This window comes from Ovis canadensis, chromosome 3 (assembly GCF_042477335.2).
Source record: "Ovis canadensis isolate MfBH-ARS-UI-01 breed Bighorn chromosome 3, ARS-UI_OviCan_v2, whole genome shotgun sequence".
Classification (NCBI taxonomy): domain Eukaryota; kingdom Metazoa; phylum Chordata; class Mammalia; order Artiodactyla; family Bovidae; genus Ovis; species Ovis canadensis.
Window position 1 is genome coordinate 117,063,135 of NC_091247.1, and position 24,606 is coordinate 117,087,740.

The 24,606-nt window shown below is 39.6% G+C and overlaps 1 protein-coding gene across 2 annotated transcripts in view; it reads left to right on the plus strand.

The window, feature by feature from the left end:
- Positions 1 to 24,606, plus strand: part of GLIPR1L2 (GLIPR1 like 2) — a 49,749-nt gene that overhangs the window by 18,231 nt on the left and 6,912 nt on the right. The window contains exons 4-6 of one of the 2 annotated variants that reach the window (XM_069584027.1): positions 9,692 to 9,777; positions 17,278 to 17,304; positions 17,387 to 17,430. In XM_069584027.1, coding sequence (XP_069440128.1) covers positions 9,692 to 9,777; positions 17,278 to 17,304; positions 17,387 to 17,430 — 157 coding nt within the window. Of the gene's footprint in view, positions 1 to 9,691; positions 9,778 to 17,277; positions 17,305 to 17,386; positions 18,003 to 24,606 lie in introns of those variants that run through there. The other variant, XM_069584028.1, reaches the window with a different exon arrangement.

The following is a 24,606-nucleotide window of genomic DNA, read 5'->3' on the forward strand; positions in this document are numbered from 1 at the left end:
CACAATAAGCAAATGGGGAATAACTACTATAGAATATAGATAGTGTTGTTAGTTGCTCAGTTGTGTCTGACTCTTTGCAACCCTTCAGACTGAAGCCCACCAGGCTCCTCTGTCCATGGAATTCTCCAGACAAGAATACTAGAATGGGTTGCCATTTCCTTCTCCAGAATATAGATAGGATATCTGTGAAAGGAGGTGGCATTTGAGCTGAAAGCTAAAAGATGAAGAGATGGCTAAAAAAATATTTCAGGTAAAAGTGAGAGCATATATTATAAAATCTCTGAGCTTGAAATGAGTTTAGCATGTTTGAAAAATGAATAATTGTGGTTAAAGGTAGAAAGTTAGGTGACAACTAAACCAAACAGAATATCATTGGCCAGGTTAGGATTTGGGGCTTTATTCTACACAATGACAAAACCATGGGAAAGTTTTAAGCAAGTAAGTGGCATGATCTCAAACTATGATTTGAAAAGAAAAGTAAAAGTGAAAATTGCTCAGTCGTGTCCAATTCTTTGTGACCTCATGGACTATGCAGTCCATCGAATTTTCCAGCCAGAATACTGGAGTAGGTAGCCTTTCCCTTCTCCAAGGGGTCTTCCCAACCCAGAGATCCAACACAGGTCTCCCATATTGCAGGCGGATTCTTTACCATCTAAGCCACAAGGGAAGTCCTTTGAAAAGAAAACTTAACAATAAAAGATTGCTCTTGCTATTATGGTAAAAATGCAGTATAGGAAAACAAAGGTACAAAGAGAAACAAGCACAGCTGGAGACTGTTTCTGTAGTACAGGCTATAGACTTGTATCTTGGGTTAGTATGTGGATTGGTTTTTATTCAGTTCAGTTCAGCTGCTCAGTCATATTTGACTCTTTGCGAACTCATGGACTGCAGCACGCCAGACTTCCCTGTCCTTCACCAACTCCTGGAGTTGGCTCAAACTCATATCCATTGAGTCGATGATGCCATCCAACCATCTCATCCTCTGTTGTCCCCTCCTCCTCCTGCCTTCAATCTTTCCCTGCATCAGGGCTTTTCTAATGAGTCAGTTCTTCACATAGGTGGCCATAGTACTGGAGCTTCAGCTTTAGCATCAGTCCTTCCAATCAATATTCAGGACTGATTACCTTTAGGATTGGCTGGTTTAATCTCCTTGCAGTCCAAGGGACTCTCAAGAGTCTTCTCCAACACCACAGTTCAAAAGCATCAATTCTTCAGCACTCAGCTTTCTTTACGGTCCAACTCTCACATCCATACATGACTACTGGAAAAACCATAGTTTTGTTGATACAGACCTTTGTTGGCAAAGTAATGTCTCTGCTTTTTAGTATGCTGTCTAGGTTGGTCATCTTTTCTTCCAAGGAGTAAGCATCTTTTAATTTCATGGCTGCAGTCACCATCTGCAGTGATTTTGGAGCCCCCCAAAATAAAGTCTGGCACTGTTTCCATTGTTTCCCCATCTATTTGCCATGAGATGATGGGACTGGATGCCATAATCCTAGTTTTCTGAATGTTGAGTTTTAAGCCAACTTTTTCATTCTCCTATTTTACTTTCATCAGTAGGCTCTTTAGTTCCTCTTTACTTTCTGCCATAAGGGTGGTGTCATCTGCATATCTGAGGTTATTGATATTTCCCCTGGCAATCTTTATTCTAGCTGGTACTTCATCCAGCCTGAGATTTCACATGATGTACTCTCCATATGAGTTAAATAAGCAGGGTGGCAATATACAGCCTTGACAAACTTCTTTCCCAATTTGGAACCAGTCTGTTGTTCCATGGCCAGTTATAACTGTTGCTTCTAGAACCTGCATACAGATTTCTCAGGAGGCAGGTCAGGTGGTCTGGTATTCCCATCTCTTGAAGAATTTTCCACAATTTGTTGTGATGCACACAGCCAAAGGCTTTGGTGTAGTTAATAAAGCAGAAGTAGATGTTTTTCTGGAACTCTCCTGCTTTTCCTATGATGCAACGGCTGTTGGCAATTTGATTTCTGGTTCCTCTGCCTTTTCTAAATCCAGCTTAAACATCTAAAAGTTCTCAGTTCACATGCTGTTGAAGCCTAGCTTGGAGAATTTTGAGGATTACTTTGCTAGCATGTGAGATAAGTGCAATTTGATCTGGGAATGGTTTGAAGTAAACTGCTGCTATAAAGGCCCTGACATAGAAATGAATTGCAGTCCTGAATGAGATCACCTTATGGAAGAGGAAGTTTGGTGAGTTAATTTAAGTACTAAGATCTAGAGTAATACAATATTTCAACCTAAGGCAAAAGAGCTGACAAAGGAAAGTGAAGAGGCTAATAAGATACGAGGGAACCCAAACAATGCTGAGGATAAGGATACTTGGAATCCACTTGAAGAACATGAGTCGTGATGCCCAAAGTGGTTAACTGTATGAGACACTCCTCAAAGAATTAGAAAGAAAAGCGAGGAAGGAAAGGTGACATTTCCATTTGATAAGATGGAGGTATTGTTAACCTTAATAACAGGAGTGCCTACAGACACAGCAGGAGAAGGAGAATGGTGGGATGAACTGAGAGAGAAGCATTCACACACACACACACACACACACACACACATACATATTACTATGTGTAAAATAGCTAGCTAGTGCCATGACCATAGTGATAAGACGAACCTGCTAGATGTTAGGATTACTCTTCTTTCCACCCATTTGTCCCGTAGGCTTCTTTGCCTTGAAATTTTTACAACTATTTTTTCTTTGTTACAGACGTTGGAAAGTCTACTTATGAAGGATCTAGGTTGGCTCATATATTAGGCACCTCACCCCAAGGTTTATTTGATATGCACGCAAAATAGGCAGTCATAGCTATCTTTCTTAAGAATAGTTGGTAGAAAAATCAGTTCATCACAGTCTTACAAAATACTCTGTGGGAGAGGGAGAGGGTGGGATGATTTGGGAGAATGGCACTGAAACATGTATAATATCATATAAGAAATGAATCGCCAGTCTAGGTTTGATGCAGGATACAGGATGCTTGGGGCTGGTGCACGGGGATGACCCAGAGGGATGGTATGTGGAGGGAGGTGGGAGGGGGGTTCAGGATTGGGAACACGTGTACACCCATGGCAGATTCATGTTGATGTACGGCAAAACCAATACAATATTGTAAAGTAAAAAAATAAATAAAATCTGAAAAAAAAAATACTTAGTAGGAGTGAAAATAAGAAAGCCAAATTGAAAATTAGAGTGTGTAGTGGACTGAATGGTGACCCGTCCTCCCCCACTAAAGGATGTATCCAGGTCCTAATTCACAGAACTTGTGAATATTAACTTATTAATACATGGCAAGAGTGACTAGTGCCTTATAAAAAAGATACATGTTTAAGATAAGGATCTTGAGAGGAGGCACTTATCTTATTCAGGCAGGACCTGAATGCAATTACTCATACTTTCATAAGAGAGAGGGAGAAGGGGATTCAGCACTAGACACACAAAAGAGAAAAAGGCATTACTGTGGAGGGAGAGGTTGAAGTGATACATTCAGAAATCAAGGAACTCCTGGAGCCGCCAGGAGCTGGGCGAGTCAAGGAATTTTCTCTGTGAGCCTTTGAAGGGAGCAAAGTCCTGACAGCACCTTGATTTTGGACTTCAGACCTCCAGAACTGAGAAAACGAATTTCTATTGTTTTAAACCACCCAGTTTGTGGCAATTTGTTAAAGTAGCAACAGCAAGCTAGTACAGAATGGAAGAATAAAATAGATTTGGCAATAGGGAAAATGAGTCAATGACAATTTTGAAAATTTTCATAACACAAAGATGGAGAATAGAAGTAAAATTATATGGAAAAAGAAAGGAACCATGTAGGGTGATAAATCTATAAATTAGTGCTCCTAAGGAACAAAAAATAAATGGAACAGAAATAATAATCAGAGAAAAGAAAACGATAAGCAAAATAAAAGAATCTATAGAGAGTAAAATCTATAGAGAACATATAAAGCTTAAGATAGCTTATAATGTATCAGAAAAAGTGAGCTGAAGCAGTATTTACATATGTCATTTCCTAGTGATTGTTTTCAATTTCAAAGGCAAAAACTTACACATTTCTGGGAATTCCCTAATGCTCCAGTTAAGATTCCACACTTTCACTGCTAAGAGCATGGGTTCTGTCCCTGTTAGGGGAAACGGGATCCCACAAGCCTTGTGGTGTGATCAAAAAATAATAAAATTTAAAAATTATACATTTCTAAGCAAAACACAGTAAAGTAAAATAAAACAACATTAATTAGATTAGCCTTGAATTTAGATATTGAAGGGGGTACTGTCAAAGATGAGCATTAGAATTTAAACTTAAGTGATAATTTTATTAACAGAGCTAGGAAAAGATGTAGGGTGGAGGAAAAAAATTGGTTGTTATTAGGCATGTTGCATCTGCCTACAGGATCTTTTATTTATTTAAATACAGGCACATTTAAATAATAACTAAGCAATAGAATTCCACATTATTTACATTGTGTCTATCCTGAAAACACTTGTAGACTATTGGGAAAGAAATTTTTGAAAAATATACAACAGTAACCAAATACACCCAATATCTGTATTTTAAATAGAAAAGAATTGCTGTAAAAGCAGGTATGAAATCATGGGCTGGGAGACAAGATGTTAACAAGGGATGTCTAGGTTGAGGTTGGAGAAGTAGTCAAGAAATTTCTAGAAGGTGTAAATAATAAGATTTGTAGTTTATTGCTTTAAATAATTCAAGAGAGGAAATAGTCAAAGAATATTCTCAAATTTATGACTCAGCCACGAATGGTATTGGCATCAACTGCAAAGGGGAACAAGGAACCTTTTGGGAGGAAAGGTGATGAGTTCCATTTTATACATAATGACTTTGGATTGGCTGTGAAATCCTCACCTTGAGATGTTCAGTAAGCAGGTGGTTATTTAGGTCAGAAACTCATGAGTGGGGAATGGCATAGAACAAATATTGGGAGTGCTAGAATACATAGGGTAATTTAAATCATGGGAATAGATGAGAATGCTTAGCAAGAGAGCATAGACTGAGAAGAGAAGGGCCCTGGGGAGTGTCATGCCAACATTTAAGGGTGGTTAGTGACACAGGAGTGGGAGAGGTCGTCGAAGAAGAGTAGCCAGACAGGCAGGAGAAAAGGCAGAAGGGTGTGGGATCATTAAGGTGTGGGGCAAGAATAGTTTTAAAAGGATGAATTTATCCATGATTTCAAATTCTAAGAGGACAGGCAAAGTCGGGACTTAAAGCTATCAGATCTGAAGAGTTCATTGGTAAACCTAGGAGACGCTGTCTCTGTGGAGCAAAGGAAATTGGTGCTAGGATGGAATGAACTTAGAACTGTTTGTTATTTTTATTTTGTCTCATTGTTAAAATGCAGAAGATGTGAACATACTTACATATTGACATGAAGGCTCTAACACAGAATAAAAGTAATTCTTTATGAAGAATAAAAGCGGTGTATATGTAAAGATAAAAGTCCCTGAGAAAGCAGAAGAGTTTAAAAGAGATTAGCCTTAGAAAGGATGAGGAGCAATTCTTCAGTTGTCCCAGAAAGGAGAGAAAGAAGGAATAGATGTATTTCTCAAATTTAGTGACAGAAAGCTTCTCAAGTTCCAGTCTAAGGGCTGTTATGTCTCTTTGTGAAGTAGAATACATCATGTCCTAAGAATAAAGGGGAAGACAATGAAATGAGAATTTTGAGGACTGATGCTACTGCTAAGTTGCTTCAGTCGTGTCTGACTCTGTGCGACCCCATAGATGGCAGCCCACCAGGCTCCGCCGTCCCTGGGATTCTCCAGGCAAGAACACTGGAGTGGGTTGCCATTTCCTATTCCAATGCATGAAAGTGAAAAGTGAAAGTGAAGTCACTGAGTCATGTCCAACTCTCAGTGACCCCATGGACTGCAGCCTACCAGGCTCCTCCGTCCATGGGATTTTCCAGGCAAGAGTACTGGAGTGGGGTGCCATTGCCTTCTCCATTTGAGGACTGGGAAGATTTGAAATAGTTATTATGGAAAATGAGAGAGGAAGCTGAATAGAGAATGATAGAAATATTCTCTACCTAATTTAATGATTTTCCTCCAGCAGCACCCAGCAGCCCTGAAGCAGGTATGGAGCATGCAGACAGTAAGATTCCTTCACTTTTCCCAACACTGGGGTTTTGTCAGGTGGCTGTAAAGGAAAATAGTGCAAGAGAGTTTCAGGTTTTTAGCTAAAGAGTATGCAAACTGATGAATCTAAACTGAATCGAGAAGAGATAACATGATGGATAGGGAGATTTTAAAAATAGGAAAGAAAGTAGACTTGTGGAACCAGTGAAATTAATGGACAAGTGTGACAGGAGTAAATGACTTAAGAACCTGGAAGGATAGGAGGTTGCAGTCAATGAGTGGAATATGTGACTTTTGTGAGTTCAGAAGTAGAGACGTTTTAGGAGATTACAAGATCTAGAGTGTGGCTACAAAAGTGACAGTTTTGGAGCATTGGGAAGTTTTATGATGGTGAAGATATCCAGTAACATAGAGACCAAGTTATTGGATACTGTAATCATCTAGGTCCCAAATTTGTAGATGATGGCAAAATTTTGACTGAAAAGCAAACTGTGAGTCAGATACCAACGTGAGTAAGGAGGCCTGATCAGAAGGAAGATGGTATCCTGGGGAAGATATGAGGATTGGTACAGCTACATGGTGTTTGTGGTTCCTAGTCCTTTAAGTGCAAGATGTGAAAGTGAAGGGAGGAGACCAACTGATTTTCACAGGAAGAGATGTAAATCGAGATAGCTTTGCACATACAGGGATAATTTGAGGCAGGAAACAACAGAGTCCTTGACCTTGACCTTGACCTTAAATACGTTCAAGAAGTAGTCATGAAGTTTTTGGCAAAGACAAATAGGTGAATCAGAAGGAGTGCCAGATAGAATCTCTAAAGATAATCTTCTTTGCGGCTTATTGCATTGTAGTTTTCTCTAGCTTATTGGGATAGGCTGTTTAAGTCTACTTGGAAACCTGTAGATGTCTGGATATGAATCAGAAGCCAGAACTATGACATTTCTCAATGTTATAAGGATGGAGTAAAAGTGAAAGGAGCTATTATAGGTGGCCTAGTTATTCTGGTTGTATAATATAGAAAAATCAACATTCATTTGATGTACTCTGGCTATTGTTCCATGGATAATATACAGACTATATGAGTCTGCATATGAAGAACTTTGAAGAGAAGAATCTGCCTATAAGCTGTAATTGCTTAATGTCAGTCCATGGAGCCGGATTCCCTCCTTTACGAGCAAAGTGGCAGGCATTGAAAGTTTACATCACACTGAAACAGTGTAGATCTCTTATAAAATGTGAATAATGGTCTTCTAATGGATTTCAAGTTGGGCATGGGAAGAGTTTACCCATTGGACCACCCAGGCAACATGGGTGGAAACTGAAAGTAGTCACTCAGTCGTGTCTGACTCTTTGCGACCCCATGGACTGTAGCCTACCAGGTTCCTTCGTCCATGGGATTTTCCGGGCAAGAATGGACACATATCCTGTCGGTAGCAATAAACTAACGATATGACCAGATGTGAGTCTAACAAAAGCTCCACAGGACAATGTTCAGAGTCATAACTTGGTCTCAGAGAACCACGGGGCTGCTTCTCAGCAAAGGCAGGTGTCTAAAGTCTCTACTATCATCTATTTCTTCAGGCATTGCCAGGAAATCTATGAAATTTCAATGTACTTTGCTAATTATACTTTTCTGTTGTTTTCTTCTAATCCAGTCTAGTAATTCCATTTGCAGTTGTGGACTTGTACAGGAGTGCCAGATAGAATCTCTAAATGATAATCTTGGCTACTTATTGCATTATATTTTTCTCTAGTTTATTGGAATAGTCTGTAGATTCAGACTCAGACTGCTCTAGGTTAAACTTTTTAGAAACTCAGAACAAGGGGAAGATTAACATGAAAGCTTGGCATTTCTGACTACCTAATATAAATATCTTTATAATCTTATTTTTGAAAAAGAAGGCCCACTGTATTCTAGCACAGTGTGAATTTATTTATTTTGATTAATTAATATATTTATTTGCCTTTCAGAGTTATTCTAGGCCAGAGTTATCAGCCATTACGGTCATGGGGTCATTGGCCTATGCTCCAGGTGTTTAAAGGCCATCTTTATAGCGAGTAGCTCTGTATTGGTACAGGAAAAAAGCTTCCCCCATCCCTGGTTTTACAACAGGATAAGCTTTTTTGTGTTGGAGGCATCTCTTTCAGTGAAAAAGAGTTAACAATAAAAGTAGTGTAGGATATTAGGTAAAGGTTTTAAAAAGGTTTGGATTTCTTGAAGGCTAGTATTCTGGCTGGGATCCAGACAAAATCCATTTCCTCCTTGAAATGGTTTGATTGTGGAACAGTCTTTTGCAACCGTATGGACTGGAGCCCACCAGGCTCCTCTGTCTGAATTCTCCAGGCAAGAATACTGGAGTGGGTTACCATGCTGTTCTCCAAGGGATCTTCCTGAACCAGGGATTGAAACCAGGTCTCCTGCACTGCAGGGAGATTCTTTCCTGTTTGAGCTATCAGAGAAGCCCTAGAGAATGATACATGATCTGCAAGTAGCAACAGATCTCTGTATGTCCTTGATGGACTTGAAAGTTTGCCATTCGAGGATATTGGATAGTTTTTGAATGTCTGTTTCCAAGGTTTGTCATTCTTCTAAATGGCCCAGAATGGCCAAGGACTTAAATGCCTAATGTTTGTTTTTATGACTTGGAACTATACACTGAGTAAACAGCCTTGTTTAAATAGCCACAAATAATGACCCTCTCCTCACTCAAAAACATCTTTTCCCCATTTATCTTCTACTTCTTATTCTAAATATTTTAAACTATGCTTCCCAATTCATACCTGTTTTAGGCCACCATCCTAACTTGGGCTTCCCTGGTGGTTCAGATGGCAAAGAATCTGCCTGCATTGCAGAAGACCTGGGTTCGATCCCTGGCTCAGGAAGATGCCCTAGAAGAGGAAATGGCAACCCACTCCAATATTCTTGCCTGGAGAATCTCATGGTCAAAGGAACGTGGCAGGCTATGGTCCATAGGGTTGCAGAGTTGGACACGACTAAAGCGACTTAGCAGTTTCCTAACTTAGCTCTGGGCAATTGACGTAATATTTTTTTAACTTCTCCCCTGTGCTCTGTACAATGGATTAAACCAACTTTCTAAAATCCCATTTTCCTTTATTTGCTTGTTTATACACTTATATATTTTTCATGATTACCTCAAAATAATCCATGCAGCTGGCTCTTTGGAATAATAGGCATTTCAGAATTTTGCAAATGCTCCAAAAAATCAATATATCATTCATACATAGCTTTTTGTATAGTTATGCCGACCAGAAAGCAATTAGTTATGAAGCATTCTATAACATCCACTTTTTAAAGGAAAATTTTGCTACAAACTAAAATGAAAGAAGCTTTAAGACTCCCTCAAATTTAAATTACAACACTTTGTTTAAGAGTCATGGGAATTAGTTTCAGAAGAGAGTATTTATAGGGAGAAAACGGGGGAAGATTACCTATCCAATTTAAGTACTTTCTTGAGTCCATTTTTTAAATGAAATCACCTTTATAAATTAACTAAAAATCCAGTAGCCATATTATTTAGATAACATGAGACAGGAGACTTTTTCTAACAAGACATTTCTACTTTTTTGTAGAGGAGGTCTGTCGAGAAGGCCTTATCAGCGAGGATTAATGTGCTCTCAATGCAGCAGCTATGACAGATGCACAGACTTTCTATGCAGTAAGCGAAAGAACATACCTGAAACATGAAAACATTCCATAATGCACTGAATGGCAAGAAAAGGAAGTGGTGAACGCTAGTCTTTCATTGTCATGTTAACACTGTTCCTTAGATCAGAAAGGTATTGTTATATTATCAAAGGTGGTATCAAACCATATCATCTTTAGACTTTTTTAAGCTGCACAGCCTTTTCTGCCCTCTCTAACTCTTATTCCTGCCCCTAAGGACATACTAAAATACCTGAAAGAAAGAATGAGAACTAACAGTTTTACTCTGAAGAAAAGCTTTGCATCTAATTGCTGAAATATCAGCCTGTTTGAGAATGACTGCTCTAAAGAATAAGATATTCTAAAACATTTATAAAAAAGAGAAAAGAAGTAAAATAGCAAATGGTTAATATAATAGCCTTTTGTTTTCCCCCCAAAATATTCAGAAGATAAAACTAGAAAATGTTTTATTAATCAATTTTTCTTTTCATTTTTCTAAATATGAGAGCATATAACCCAAGATGCTTACAGGAATGTGGTAGGGAGTAAATTCATATTATGCTTTTGTGTTAAAGAAACTAGTGAACAGTTTCATTACAATGCCACTGCTGGAGTGATCCACTGTAACATTTCTCCCCTTGCTTCATCTGAATCAAGATGAAAAACCTTGCTCTTCCTCTTCCCTTTTCCTTTCTCTTCCTGGGAATATCCAGACCTAAAACCGTTGGGTAGGTCAGAAAGAGGTAGGTATCCACACAGAGGGAGACACATTAGCACCTAAGCAAGAAGACAAGGAATGCATAAATGATGCGGTGGGCGTGAGGAGAGAGCCTAAGTGGGGTGAGGACACACGGGGTGTGGCCTTGTGTGGAGAGCTAGTCGCCTCGTGGGGTAAGGTGAGTGTGCCTGCTGGAGATCAGGCTTGGGGCCCCAGATCAGAGTAGTGGCGTGTCCGTGCAGGAGTGGCTCACTCTGTGGTGTCACAGTCCAGGCACGGTGGGGACAGATCCACCCGGGGTGGGAGGGAGATGCCTGGCAGTGTGTCAGCATCTGACCAGGGAGGGAAGGCATCCCTGGAGGTCTGGGCTGGACCTGTGTGGGAGCCCAGGCAGAATGGGGAGAAGATTCACATCTAGGGCTGACCTGAAGAGAGGTGTTAAAAAGGAAGCAGCTAAGGGGGCCTCCGCATTTGAGGGCAATCTCCTCACACTAGGTATCAGAGTCCAAACTAGGTGAGGAAGCATTTAATGTTGGGGGAGGTGGCTTGGCATGGGAGCGGTCAGAGCCCTAGTGGGGTAAGAAAGGAATCCATATGTTGGAGAAGCCCAAAGCTAACTTTCAGAGTCTGAGCAGGGTGGGAGAGGAATCCAAGTAGAGGATCAGCCTGTCAGTTGCCAGACTAAATGCTGGGCATCCAGAGGAGGAGGGAGAGAGATGGACTGGGTGTTTGAGGTTGGTAGATGGAAGCTATACATTTAAAATAGATAAACAATAAGGTCCCAATGTATAGCACAGGAAACTATATTGAGTATCCTATATTGAGTGATAAACCATAATGGAAAAGAATATAAAACATAATTTATATATGTGTTTAACTGAGACACTTTGCTGTACCACAGAGATTGGCACAACATTTAAAATCAACTGAACTTCAATTTTAAAATTTTGAAATGCTAGGCATCCAGTTAAATTTGAATTTCAGAAAAACAAAAGTATTTTTAGCATAAATATATCCCAAACATTACATAGGCTATACTTATACTAAAATGTGTCTGTTGTTTTCTGAAATTTGAATATAACTAGGCATCCTATATTTTTATTTGCTGAATCTGGCAACTCTACCACCCCGATGTGGAGTATCAGAGTCCAAGCAAGAAGAGGGAGTAGAAGCAGTGATGGGAGATTAGACGCACTTTGGAAAGTGAAAGTGAAAGCCTCTCGGTCATGTCTAACTCTTTGCGACCCCATATGGACTGTAGCCTGCCAGACTCCTCTGTCCATACAGTCCTCCAGGCCAGAATACTGGAGTGGCTAGCCGTTGCTTTTTCCAGGGCATCTTCCTAACCCTGGAATCAAACCCAGGTCTCCCGCATTGCAGTCAGATTCTTGACCATCTGAGCTACCAGGGAAGCCCAGAAGCATATTAGAGGGTAGATCAAATAAGCAAATAGATTAAGGATAATGGAGCTGGTTTTCTCCCTGTCAGAGGATGGCGTATGAATACGGAAAGGAAGAAAACAAGCTCAGATCTTTTGGTGATGATTTGGATGATTTAGAGTTACTGGAACTTAAGAGTTTCAATAAATATAAAGAAACATAGATGTAAATATTTATATATGTATGTATCAACATACATTTATTCCCTAGCTCTGAGACAGCCTTGGAACAGCATCCTCTCAGTGCTAAAGCAGCGGGGGCTTCCCAGGTGGCGCTAGTGGTGAGGAGCTTGCCTGCCGGTGCAGGAGATGTAAGAGATGCAGGTTTGACCCCTGGGTGGGGAAGGTGCCCTGGAGGAGGGCGTGGCAACCCACTCCAGTACTCTTGCCTGGCGAATTCCATGGACAGAGAGCCTGGTGGGCTACAGTCTGTGGGGCTGCAAAGAGTCGGACATGACTGAGTGATGCAGGGAGCACAATAGCACTCAGACCTTGGTTCCTAAATTCCAGTCTGCTCTAAAGGGAGCCAGGGCTCTCTGGAGAAAGGTCACATTCCAGGGCTGGGCAGGAGAAACATTAAATAAACCCAAAATATCTTTTTCTACCTGAAAGCAAGGAAGTGCTCAAAGAATGGTGGAGGCATGTAACATAAAGGACACAGAAGCCATCTTAAAGGGCTTTTACTGGTCAAACCTGGGACAATTTGAGCACCGAAATAATGATAAGAGTAGTCAATTATAACTCACTGGATAAAACAGGATACTATAATTCATACTGATATAAATTAATAAGTGAATAAATTAAAAGTTATATGAGAAACAGTTTATTTGCATAGTTCAGAAGTAACTCCTCATAGAAGTACTTCATTAGGGATAAAGACTAACTTCACAATGGAGGAGCCTGGCAGACACAACCTAAGAAAATGATCAAAGTGGATATCACCAGCAACAGGAAGTATCAGAAGCAAAATCCTTCACCACCTAAGAGAATTCAATGAGGAGAGCATGTCATCACCTGTGTGGTATTCCTACCGAAGATGCATAACCTAAACCAGCCACAAGGAGGCACCAAATAAATCAAAATCCAGATTTGTTTAAAAACGGGGGATAGATAGATACATAGATATTTAAATAAATCAAAGTCCAGATTTATTTAAAAACTGAGAATAGATAGATATATAGATATTTAAAGAAATAACTAAAAACTTCAGAAATAGAAATTCTTGAATGTGCATACTATAGAATGTAAATTGGGGTAGCCACTATGGAAAATAATATGGAAGTTCCTCCAAAGCTAAAACTACAACTAGTGTGTGTGTGTGTGTGTGTGCACACATGCACACTCAGTCATGTCTGATTCTTGTGGCCCCATGGACTATAGCCTGCCAGTCTCCTCTGTCTGTGGAATTTTCTAGGCAAGAATAGTAGAGTGGGTTACCATTTCCTACTTCAGAGGCTTTTCCCATCCCAGGGATTGAACCCGCATCTCATGCATGTCCTGTATTGGCAAGCAGATTCTTTACCACTGCACCACCCGGGAAGGCCTACAACTACCATCAGTTCAGTTTGGTTCAGTCGCTCAGTCGTGTCCGACTCTTTGCGACCCCGTGAATTGCAGCACGCCAGGCCTCCCTGTCCATCACCAACTCCCTCCACTGAGTCGGTGATGCCATCCAGCCATCTTATCCTCTGTCGTCCCCTTCTCCTCCTGCCCCCAATCCCTCCCAGCATCAGTCTTTTCCAATGAGTCAACTCTTCTCATGAGGTGGCCAAAGTACTGGAGTTTCAGCTTTAGCATCATTCCTTCCAAAGAAATCCCAGGGTTGATCTCCTTTAGAATGGACTGGTTGGATCTCCTGGCAGTCCAAGGGACTCTCATATGATCCAGCAATTCCACTTGTAGGTACTTGTCCAAAGAAAATGAAAACACTAATTCGAAAAGATATATACACTGCTATGTTTATTGCAGCATTATTTATACTAGTCAAGATATGGAAACAACCTTAGTGTCCATTAGTGGATAAATGGATAAAGAAAATGTGATATATATGTACAGTGCAGTATTATTTATCCATGAAAAAGAAGGAAATCTTGCCACTTGTGACAATATGAATGGACTCTGAGGGCATTACACTAAGTGATATAAGTCAGAGAAAGACAAATACCACATGAACTCACTTGTATGTGGAATTAAAAGCAAACAAACAAACCAAAAAAAACCAAGCTTGCAGATATGAATAGATTAGTGGTTGCCAGAGGCAAGTGAATGAAATGGATGAAGAGGGTCAAAAGCACAAAATTCTACCTCCACCTATAAATAAGTCATAAGGATGTAATAATGGACATCATGGTGACTATAGTTTATAATACTGTATTACATATTTGAAAGTTGTTAAGAGAGTATATAAAATTTCTTTAAGAAAAAAATTTGTAACTATGTATACTAATGAATGTAAACTGGACTTATTGTAGTGATCATGTCACAAAATATACAAATGTCAAATCATTATGTTGTGTGTTGTAACAAATGATTTATGTCACTTATACTTCAATTTTAAATAAAATAAAAACCTTGTAAAGAAAAAAGGTATATACTACATGCCAGAAAAAGTGACAGAAAGTAGTCACCATCTGGACATTGCCTAGTAAGTAAGAAGAAAAAAAGGATCCTTTAAGCATCTATGCAAAAATGTAAAATCATTTATTAGAGAGTTTAACAGTCAAACTGTTTTTTGAAGAAAAGAGAAAAAAAATGGCCACTCTAAGTATTCTGACAATACAGTGTTCAGAGTGAGAAATATGCCGTAAACTCTCAGGTCATGAGGATCAGAGAAGGTGCCATGAAAAAGCAGGGGAAAATAGCTAAAATGTCAGGGAAGCAGACTCTGAAGACCTCTTAGCCTGGGACACCAAAATAGATGATTCTCAAAAGCTCACCAGAAAATTGCTGCAATTCTCAAGAATCTTTGAGAAAGCTCCCACAAACTGTCTCGGTGTTCAGCAGCAAAGCAAAAATTTCCTGTTCTACCCAAGAGGTAACTGTGAATCTCAAATCCATTTAGCCAGCAGCCACTTCTGAAGAATAATTGTCTCTACTTCTTTCAAATAGTCCAAATTTCACTAGCAGTCTTGTCTTTGGCAAACTCAAACCTAAAGCTTTGGGGCTTTCCCAGTGGCTTAGCAGCAAAGAATCTGCCAGCAGTGCAGGAGATGCGGTCAGGAAGATCCCCTAGAGGAGGAAATGGCAACACACTCCAGTATTCCTACTGGGAAAATCCCCTGGACAGAGAAACCTTGTGGGCTGCAGTCCATGGGTTGCAAGGGTCAGACACAACTGATATACTTATGTGAAGTAATGCCATACTAGCAACTGAAAATCCTGCAGAGAGGAGAAAAATCCAGACCAGCCTCAAGCTTCTCTACAATAACAGTAAAACCTAAGGGTCAGTGGAGTGATGCCTACATTGTCCTTAATACAAGTGTCAACCAGGAATTTGTATAGAGCCCAAACTTTCATATATAAACAAATAGACATATACTGTGGGAACATGCAGTAACTTGTGGAATATAGTTCTCATAAGCACTTCAATAAACTACTAGAGAATGACTTTCACCAAAAAAGATAAATGGTAAAGCAAAACACTGCACTGAAAGAACTCTCCTCAAGCACTGAATCTTAATTGATAGACAAAGATTAAAACAAACCTGAAGGTTATAATGATAAACTGTATGGGTAATAAAATCTGGTGATATACAAATAATATAATTCATAAAACTTGGCAAGAGAAGAGAGAGGTAGGAAAAAATGTGCTTAATTTCATCATCTTTTATAGCCAGGGGTCAAAACATATTATTCATAGATGATAAGTCAAACAATAGTGATGTTAGTAAATTTAAATGTATTTAAATCAAGTACAAAAGTAAAAGAAGAATGTAACCAATGAAAATTCGTGATGAGAACTAAAGATACAAAGAAATGTACTGATTGCATCGTTGCTCAAAATAAGCTAAAAATAAATACACATACACCAAAGGGCTTCCCTCATAGCTCGGTTAGTAAAGAATCCGCTTGCAATGCAGGAAACCCTGGTTTGATTCCTGGGTCAGGAATATCCCGTGGAGAAGGGATAGGCTACCCACTCCAGTATTCTTGTGGCTCAGTTGGTAAAGAATCTGTCTGCAATGCGGAAGACCTGGATTCGATCCTTGGGTTGGAAAGATCCCCTGGGAAAGGGAAAGGCTACCCACTCCAGTATTGCGGCCTGGAGAAGTCCATGGGGTCACAAAGAGTTGAACACGGCTGAGCGGCTTTGACTTTCACTTTCATTTTCACACAGAAGGAAGTAGAGAAAATACATACAGACTGCGTAGCGTGTGAGATCTTACATGCTACCCTACCAGGGATTGAACCTTCAGACCCTGCAATGTAAAGCGTGGAGTCTTAACCACAGGACTGCGAGGGAAGTCCCAGTCAAAGATTTTCTAAAATAGAAATTATTTCATAAAATATGAAGTAATAAATAATACCAAACACAGAAGGCTAACATAGCTTCAGAAATCCAACAGATAACTTCAGTTCATCTCCAAGGTGCCTGAGGAGTGATTTATAAATTTTCCTCTAAGATTTGCATCATTGCAAGACAAAGTCCTGGTTGACATTAAGGTATCTATGGGTGAAACTGCATTTACCCTTCCAGTCTCCTTCCTAGTGGAATCTGGGAGTGATTGTTTGAACTTCTCTGCCCAAAGGAGCAAAGGAAAGGAAATTTATTTCCTGAAACATACTGTGATAGCATTGGGCTAGATAGCAAAAACAAGGAGTACCAGGCTCTGTAGTTAACCTTGCCATCTGTGAGATGAAGAGCAACCAAAAGCTTCTGAAAATAAGAATTAAATGAGGAAAATGAATAAATTCAGAGGACTAATTTTGAATGATCTTGGGGGGTGTGGGGAGAAGAAAGATTAAAAATAAGCTAACACAATATTAAATTAACTGTACTTCATTTTTTAAAAAGGATGTTATGGAATTCTAGAATGTTGAAGCTGGAACAGTCTTTGGAAAGAAGAAGTGAAGTGTTTTATATAAGCTGACAGGATGATTAAAAAACAGAATAAGTACTGGAATCCATACCTCTTCTTCCTATACTTCCATGCTTTCTCTAGCAGACCAGGAGAATCTATTGAAAGAAATATGTTGTACCTTACAATTGGCTACTGGTTGAAGGGGGGACATCAAAGATGAGGGTACGGTACCTGAAAACTAGAAGAATACATTATTATTGTTGGAAAAAGTATCTTGTATTCTAGAAAAAGAAGAAATTGTATGTAATTCTTTGTGAACTTTCTTTTTCTTTCTAGGCAATGCAGATCGTGACCAAGCCATATGTATGTATTGTTGTCCTTTGTTTCTTGAACGATTTAACTACTTCATGTGAAATCCAGCTTTCAATTACTTCTTTATTTACAGATTACCGATATTGGTATCCAAGATGGGAAGTACCCCGACCAATTGTATGTGATCCGCTGTGCTTATTGATTTTATTTCTGAGAATGATGTGTTTTTCACTGAGTGCCACAATTGTCTTGATAATACAGTCTTATTTTCCAAATATATTAGTGGAAGAAGAGATGGTTTTTACCCCTGTGGAAACTAGGCCAGCAAAAGAGGGAAAGAAAGAGAAGCAGGTGGAGGAGGAGGAGGAAGAAGAGGAGGAGGAGGGGGGAGAAGGGGAAGAGGAAGAAGAGGAGGAGGAAGGGGGAGAAGGGGAAGAGGAAGAAGAGGAGGAGGAGGGGGGAGAAGGGGAAGAGGAAGAAGAGGAGGAGGAGGGGGGAGAAGGGGAAGAGGAAGAAGAGGAGGAGGAGGGGGGAGAAGGGGAAGAGGAAGAAGAGGAGGAGGAGGGGGGAGAAGGGGAAGAGGAAGAAGAGGAGGAGGGGGGAGAAGGGGAAGAGGAAGAAGAGGAGGAAGAGAAGGAGGGGGGAGAGGAGGGGGGGGAGGAGGGGGAAGAAGAGGGATAAGACTTACCACTGTCATACGATAAAATTGTAATATTTTAAAAAGACAAAAAATACAAAACAAAATAAAATACACTGGAGAAAAAAACCCACCGAGCTTTAACAAAAAATAATATGCACAAACCACTACTGTAATACCTTTTATTCCCTTCTCTTTCCCACATTTATTGAAAAAATTTTAATTTGAAAACCAAACAAACAAACATGTATTTTGTAGTAGGCACTATAAACCAACTTCTTGCACACTAAGAACAAATAAAGACATGATGACAGAAAATACTAAAAACAGATTTGACCAGTCTAATTAATCTTAAGCTTTCACTGTATTATTCTGATAAAAGATGAGATTTCTACTTTCTAAACATGTTTCTATCTCTGTATTTTAAATATTTTTTAAATGGGTTAAAAAATTCCTCACGTATTAAATAAGATTATACATGTAATGTACTTAGGACCATTCCAAGTTCAGGACAACCGTTTGATAACTTTCGATTTTGTTGTTTTTATCACTCCTATCATAATTGTTATTTGTGGTGGTGATAATGGTGGCGATACTTCCCATGTGTTATCAAGACTTCTAATACCATTATGTATCTTTGTAGTATATGTGTTTAGAATGGTGTAAGTGGTATTTGTACATGCTGTTAGCAGGGAAATTTTTTATTTCTACTTCATGCTCAGTATTTCAAAATCTTTACTGTAATTCTTTACGAGACTATATAATTTGTTGACACCAAGGGCTAATAAATGTCAAAAGTTTAATTAGTTGTATCAGCAATCTGGCTGCTTCCAAATTTATGTTAAAAATAAAATAAAATTTTTATAATAGTTATCTACTTATTATATATAGTAAAAGTTCATAAGTTACTAATATAAATTAATTACTTACCACTTGTAGTACTAATAAATGAACTGAGTAAAAATACCTAACACAAGAAAAGTACATCCAATGGTGTAAACTTTTTATTTTTTAACTGTATTATATTAAAAGTGAAAGTGAAAGTCGATCAGTTGTGTCCAACTCTTTGTGACCCCACAGGTTATACAGTCCATGTAATTCTCCAGGCCAGGACACTGGAGTGGGTACCCTTTCCCTTCTCCAGGGGATTTTCCCAACCCAGGAATCAAACCCACATATCCCACATTGCAGGATGATTCTTTACCAGCTGAGTCACAACGGAGGCCCACTATATTAAAAACCTGTTCTTAAATGGGACTGGAGAATTATACAAAAAAAGCAATGAATTTGCTTGTTGTATTTGATAGTTTATATTTGATAGTTTCTGCTTTTTTGCTTATTTCTTTTCACTTGTGCTTTTTTGTTATATAAGAATTCAGCATTATATACATAATTTTTATATATTATAATATATACTAATTAATATACAATTATGTATATTTACATGTTTATATATAGTTTTATATACATATGTATAATTTCCATGAAGTCAGCATCTTTTCTACTCAGCCTCCTGAGAAAAAGCCTGCAGTAGGAAAAAGAACTGGTTCTCCACAGTGATTTTCAGTTCAGTTCAGTTCAGTCACTCAGTCAGGTCCAACTATTTAAAACCCTGTGGACTGCAGCATACCAGCTGCCCTGTTCTACACCAACTCCCAGAGCTTACTTAAACTCATGTTCATGGAGTCAGGGATGCCATCCAACTATCTCATCCTCTGCCTTTCCCTTCTCCTCCCGCCTTCCATCTTTCCCAACATCAGGATCTTTTCCAATGAGTCAGTTCTTCCCATCAGCTGGCCAAAATATTGGAGCTTCAGCATTAGTCCTTCCAATGAATATTCAGGAATGACTTCCTTTGGAATTGACTGATTGGATCTCCTTGCTGTCCAAGGGACTCTCAAGAGTCTTCTCCAACCCCTCAGTTCAAAAGCATCGATTCTTTGGCACCCAGCTTTCTTCCTAGTCCAACTCTTACATCCATACATGACTACTGGGAAAACCATAGCTTTGACTAGATGGACCTTTGTTGGCAAAATAATGTCTCTGCTTTTTAATATGCTGTCTAGGTTGGTCATAGCTTTTCTTCCAAGGAGCAAGCATCATTTAATTCCATGGCTACAGTCACCATCTGCCCAAAAAATAAAGACTGTCACTGTTTCCATTGTTCCCCATCTATTTGCCATGAAGTGATGGGACCAGATGCCATGATCTTAGTTTTTCGAATGTTGAGTTTTAAGCCAACTTTTTCACTCCCCTCTTTCACTTTCATCAAGAGGCTTTTTAGTTCTTCTTTGCTTTTCTGCCATGAAGGTGGTGTCATCTGCATATCTAAGGTTATTGATATTTCTCCCAGCAGTCTTGATTCCAGCTGGTGCTTCATCCAGCCTGGCATTTCACATGATGTCCTCTGTATATAAGTTAAATAAGCAAGGTGGCAATATACAGCCTTGATGAACTCCTTTCCCAATTTGGAAACAGCCTGTTGTTCCATGTCCAGCTATAACTGTTGCTTCTTGACCTGCATACAGATTTCTCAGGAGGCAGGTTAGATGGTCTGGTATTCCTATCTCTTGAAGAATTTTCCAGTTTGTTGTGATTCACACAGTCAAAGGCTTTGTGGCAGAAGTAGGCATTTTGGGGGGAACTTTCTTGCTTTTTCAATGATCCAACGGATGTTGGCAATTTGATCTCTAGTTCCTCTGCCTTTTCTAAATCCAGCTTGAACATTTGGAAGTTCACAGTTCACGTACTGTTGAAGTGTAGCTTGGAGAATTTTGAGCATTTACTTTGCTGGTGTGTGGGATGAGTGCAATTGTGCAGTAGTTTGAGCATTCTTTGGCACTGCAATTTTTTAGGATTGGAGTGAAAACTAATCTTTTCTAGTCCTGTGGCCACTGTGGAGTTTTCCAAATTTGCTGGCACATTGAGTGCAGCACTTTCACAGCAGCATCTTTCAGGATTTGAAATAGCTCAGCTAGAATTCCATCACCTCCGCTAGCTTTTTTCATGGTGATGCTTCCTAAGGCCCACTTGACTTTGCATTCCAGGATGTCTGGCTCTAGGTGAGTGATCACACCATCGTGGTTATCTGGGTCATGAAGATCCTTTTTGTATAGTCTTCTGGTATCTTGCCACCTCTTCTTAATATCTTCTGCTTCTGTTAGGTCCATCCCATTTCTGTCCTTTATTGAGCCCATCTTTGCATGAAATATTCCCTTGGTATCTCTAATTTTCTTGAAGAGATCTCTAGTCTTTTCCATTCTATTGTTTTCCTCTATTTCTTTGCATTGATCACTGAGGAAAACTTTCTTCTCTCTCCTTGCTGTTCTTTGGATCTCTGCATTCAAATTGGTTTATCTTTGCTTTTCTCCTTTGCCTTTCACTTCTTTCCTCAGCTACTTGTAAGGCCTCCTCAGACAACCATTTTGCTTTTTACATTTCTTTTCCATGGGGATGGTCTTGATCCCTGTCTCCTGTACAATGTCACGAGCCTCAGTCCATAGTTCTTCAGGCACTTTGTCTATCAGATCTAGTCCCTTGAATTTATTTGTCACTTCTACTGTATAATCATAAGACATTTGATTTAGATCATACCTGAATGGTCTAGTGGTTTCCCTACTTTCTTCAATTTAAGTCTGAATTTGGCAATAAGGAGTTCATGATCTGAGCCACAGTCAGCTCCCGCTCTTGTTTTTGCTGACTGTATAGAGCTTCTCCATCTTTGGCTGCAAAGAATATAATCAATCTGATTTCAGTGTTGACCATCTGGTGATGTCCATGTGTAGAGTCTTCTCTTGTGTTGTTGGAAGAGGGTGTTTACTATGACCAGTGCATTCTCTTGGCAAAACTGTTAGCCTTTACCCTGCTTCATTCTGTACTCCAAGGCCAAACTTGCCTTTACTCCAGGTATCTGTTGACTTCCTACTTTTGCATTCTGGTCCTCTAGGATGAAAAGGACATCTTTGGGGGGGTGTTAGTTCTAGAAGGTCTTGAATGTCTTCGTAGAACCATTCAACTTCAGCTTCTTCAGCATTGTTGGTTGGGGCATAGACTTGGATTACTGCGCTATTGAATGCTTTGCCTTGGACATGAACAGAGATCATTCTGTTGTTTTTGAGATTGCATCCAAGTACTGCATTTCAGACTCTTTTTACTATATGGGTTACTCCATTGCTTCTAAGGGATTCTTGCCCACAGTAGATATAATGGTCATCTGAATTAAACTCACCCATTCCAGTCCATTTTAGTTTGCTGATTCCTAAAATGTCGATATTCACTCTCACCATCTCCTGTTTGACCATTTCCAATTTGTCTTGATTCATGGACCTAACATTCCAGGTTCTTATGCAATATTGCTCTTTACAGCATCGGACCTTGCTTCTATCACCAGTCCCATCCACTACTGGATGTTGTTTTCACTTTGACTCCATCTCTTCATTCTGAGAGCTTAGTGAATGGCATCAGATTCATGATCTCCGGAAAAGATTTAGCTTCAGGACCAGGGACCAGGCTTGATCACTCAGGTGCTTTTGTGTAGCAGAGTTTTATTAAAGTATGAAAGGGACAGAGAAAGCTTCTGACACAGACTTCAGAAGAGGGACAGAGAGTCCCCCCCCCCCCACCGCATTAGTCTAAGCTAAGGAGTTATATACTTTTTAAATTGGTTATTACAATATATCAAAAATCTCAAGGTTGTAAAAATTTTACCATACCCAATCCCACAAGTTCTTCACTTTGAGACCAGTTTTTGAGCTTCCCTGGTGGCTCAGCTGGTAATGAATGCACCTGCAATGTAGGAGACCTGGATTCGACCCTTGGGTTGGGAAGATCCCCTGGAGAAGGGAAAGGCTACCCACTCCAGTATTCTGGTCTGGAGAATTCCATGGACTATATGGTCCATGGGGTTGCAAAGAGTGGGACATGACTGAGTGACTTTCACTTCACTTCGTATCACTCCCACAATTTACATTTTAAGGTAACAGGATTAGAAGCTAACGATAGAAAGATCTTACCAGACCACTCCCATAATATACATTCTAAAATATCAGGATTAGTCAGAAGGTTTTCAGGAAGGAGAAACTGCTCAAGCAGGACACATTGTTGTTATATAATCCCCAGTACAGAGTTTAAACTGAGCTGTTTGTTGTGTAATCATCCGTTCCAGGCTTAATGAAAAAGGCATTTCATGTGACTAAGACTAAGGAATGTAGAGGAAAAAAAAAATAGATGTTTGTTTCCTCCTCCTTGAGAACTCCAGACCCCTGTTTCCTCTTCGAGAGCCCCAGACCCCACCTCCTCCTTGGGGACCCTCAGCTTCCTATCAGTCTGCCTAGGAATTGACTCTCTCAGTTCTTTCTGGAGTTATTTCTCCATTCTTCTCCAGTAGCATATTGGGCACCTACCAATCTGGAGAGTTCACCTTTCAGTGTCATATCTTTTTTCTTTTTTCATACTGTTCATGGGGTTCTCAAGGTAAGACTACTGAAGTGGTTTGCCATTCCCTTCCCCAGTGGACCACAGAGATTTCATTTATTATTCTTATCTTATATTTATGGGCCATTTCATAGTTTCCAAAGTGCTTTACATAATTATTTAATACTCAAAGCCACTCTCTGTAGTTGGTGTTGCTTCTACTTTTAAACTGAGGAAACTGCACTTGTGAAGTGGTTCACTCTAGGACTGAGAACAAATTGATTTCTGAACATTCTGATGCATTTATAAGTAAGCATTCTTCAGGATACCGTGTTCTGTTCCCGCTGTGACAAACCTGATATATATCTATACGTGTAACTTCCACTCTTGTACATCTGCTCTTCAACATATCCTCTGGTGGTTTCATGGAGTATGATTGCTGTAGGCCAGGGGTTCTTAACTGGGGGCAATTTTGCCACCTCACCACCCATGACATTTGACAATGCCTAGAAACATTTTTGATGGTTACAACCAGGAAGGTGCTGCTGGTATCTATGGTTAGAGGCCAGAAATGCTGCTCCGCATCCCAAAGTGCACAGGCAGCCCTTGCGGTAAAGAATCACCTGGTCCAAACTGTTAACAGTGTCATTATTGTGATTCTGGCTCCCGAGTTTGAGTGATGGTCCACTGACCACAGCTGGGTCCAGGCATGGTCTTTGGTTTAGGGGGTCCAGGCAGACATTTGAGGCAGGTCCTCATTGCTGGCTAGAATTTTAGTATATGAGGCTCTGAGGCTATACAGCATGCCACATGGAAAGAAAGATGAAATCCCAACAGAGAGGAACAGGGAAAGACTGTTGTCCCTGGTGCCTATTTTCATCCCACATGAACCGTTTGTTTTGTTTTTTCAGAATATATTCTAATTCCATTCAGTAGATTTTTCTATTTTATTAGGTTATTTCAAATTCAATTTCTCTAACTGTATCAACTGAAGGACATTCTTACTACAAAGTTATTTTAATTAAGGGTTTTCTTTATTTGAAATAGCATGAACAAAAACTCAATCCATAGATGTTCTTTGTATCATCATGTGGTCAAAGGAATAGTTTCATCTTAAGTAGTATTTCCGTATCTTTGTTTTTGGCCCTCCTAGAACCACACAGCCTATGTACTTAGAATGCTTGTTTTTATTTTTCATATGCAAGCCACAGGTGAACTCCTTGAGCTAGCTCAAGGGATTATTAGTATGAATCCCAGAGATGTATGGGGAGGTTACTCTTGTTCTGTTTCCATGGCACTGAGTT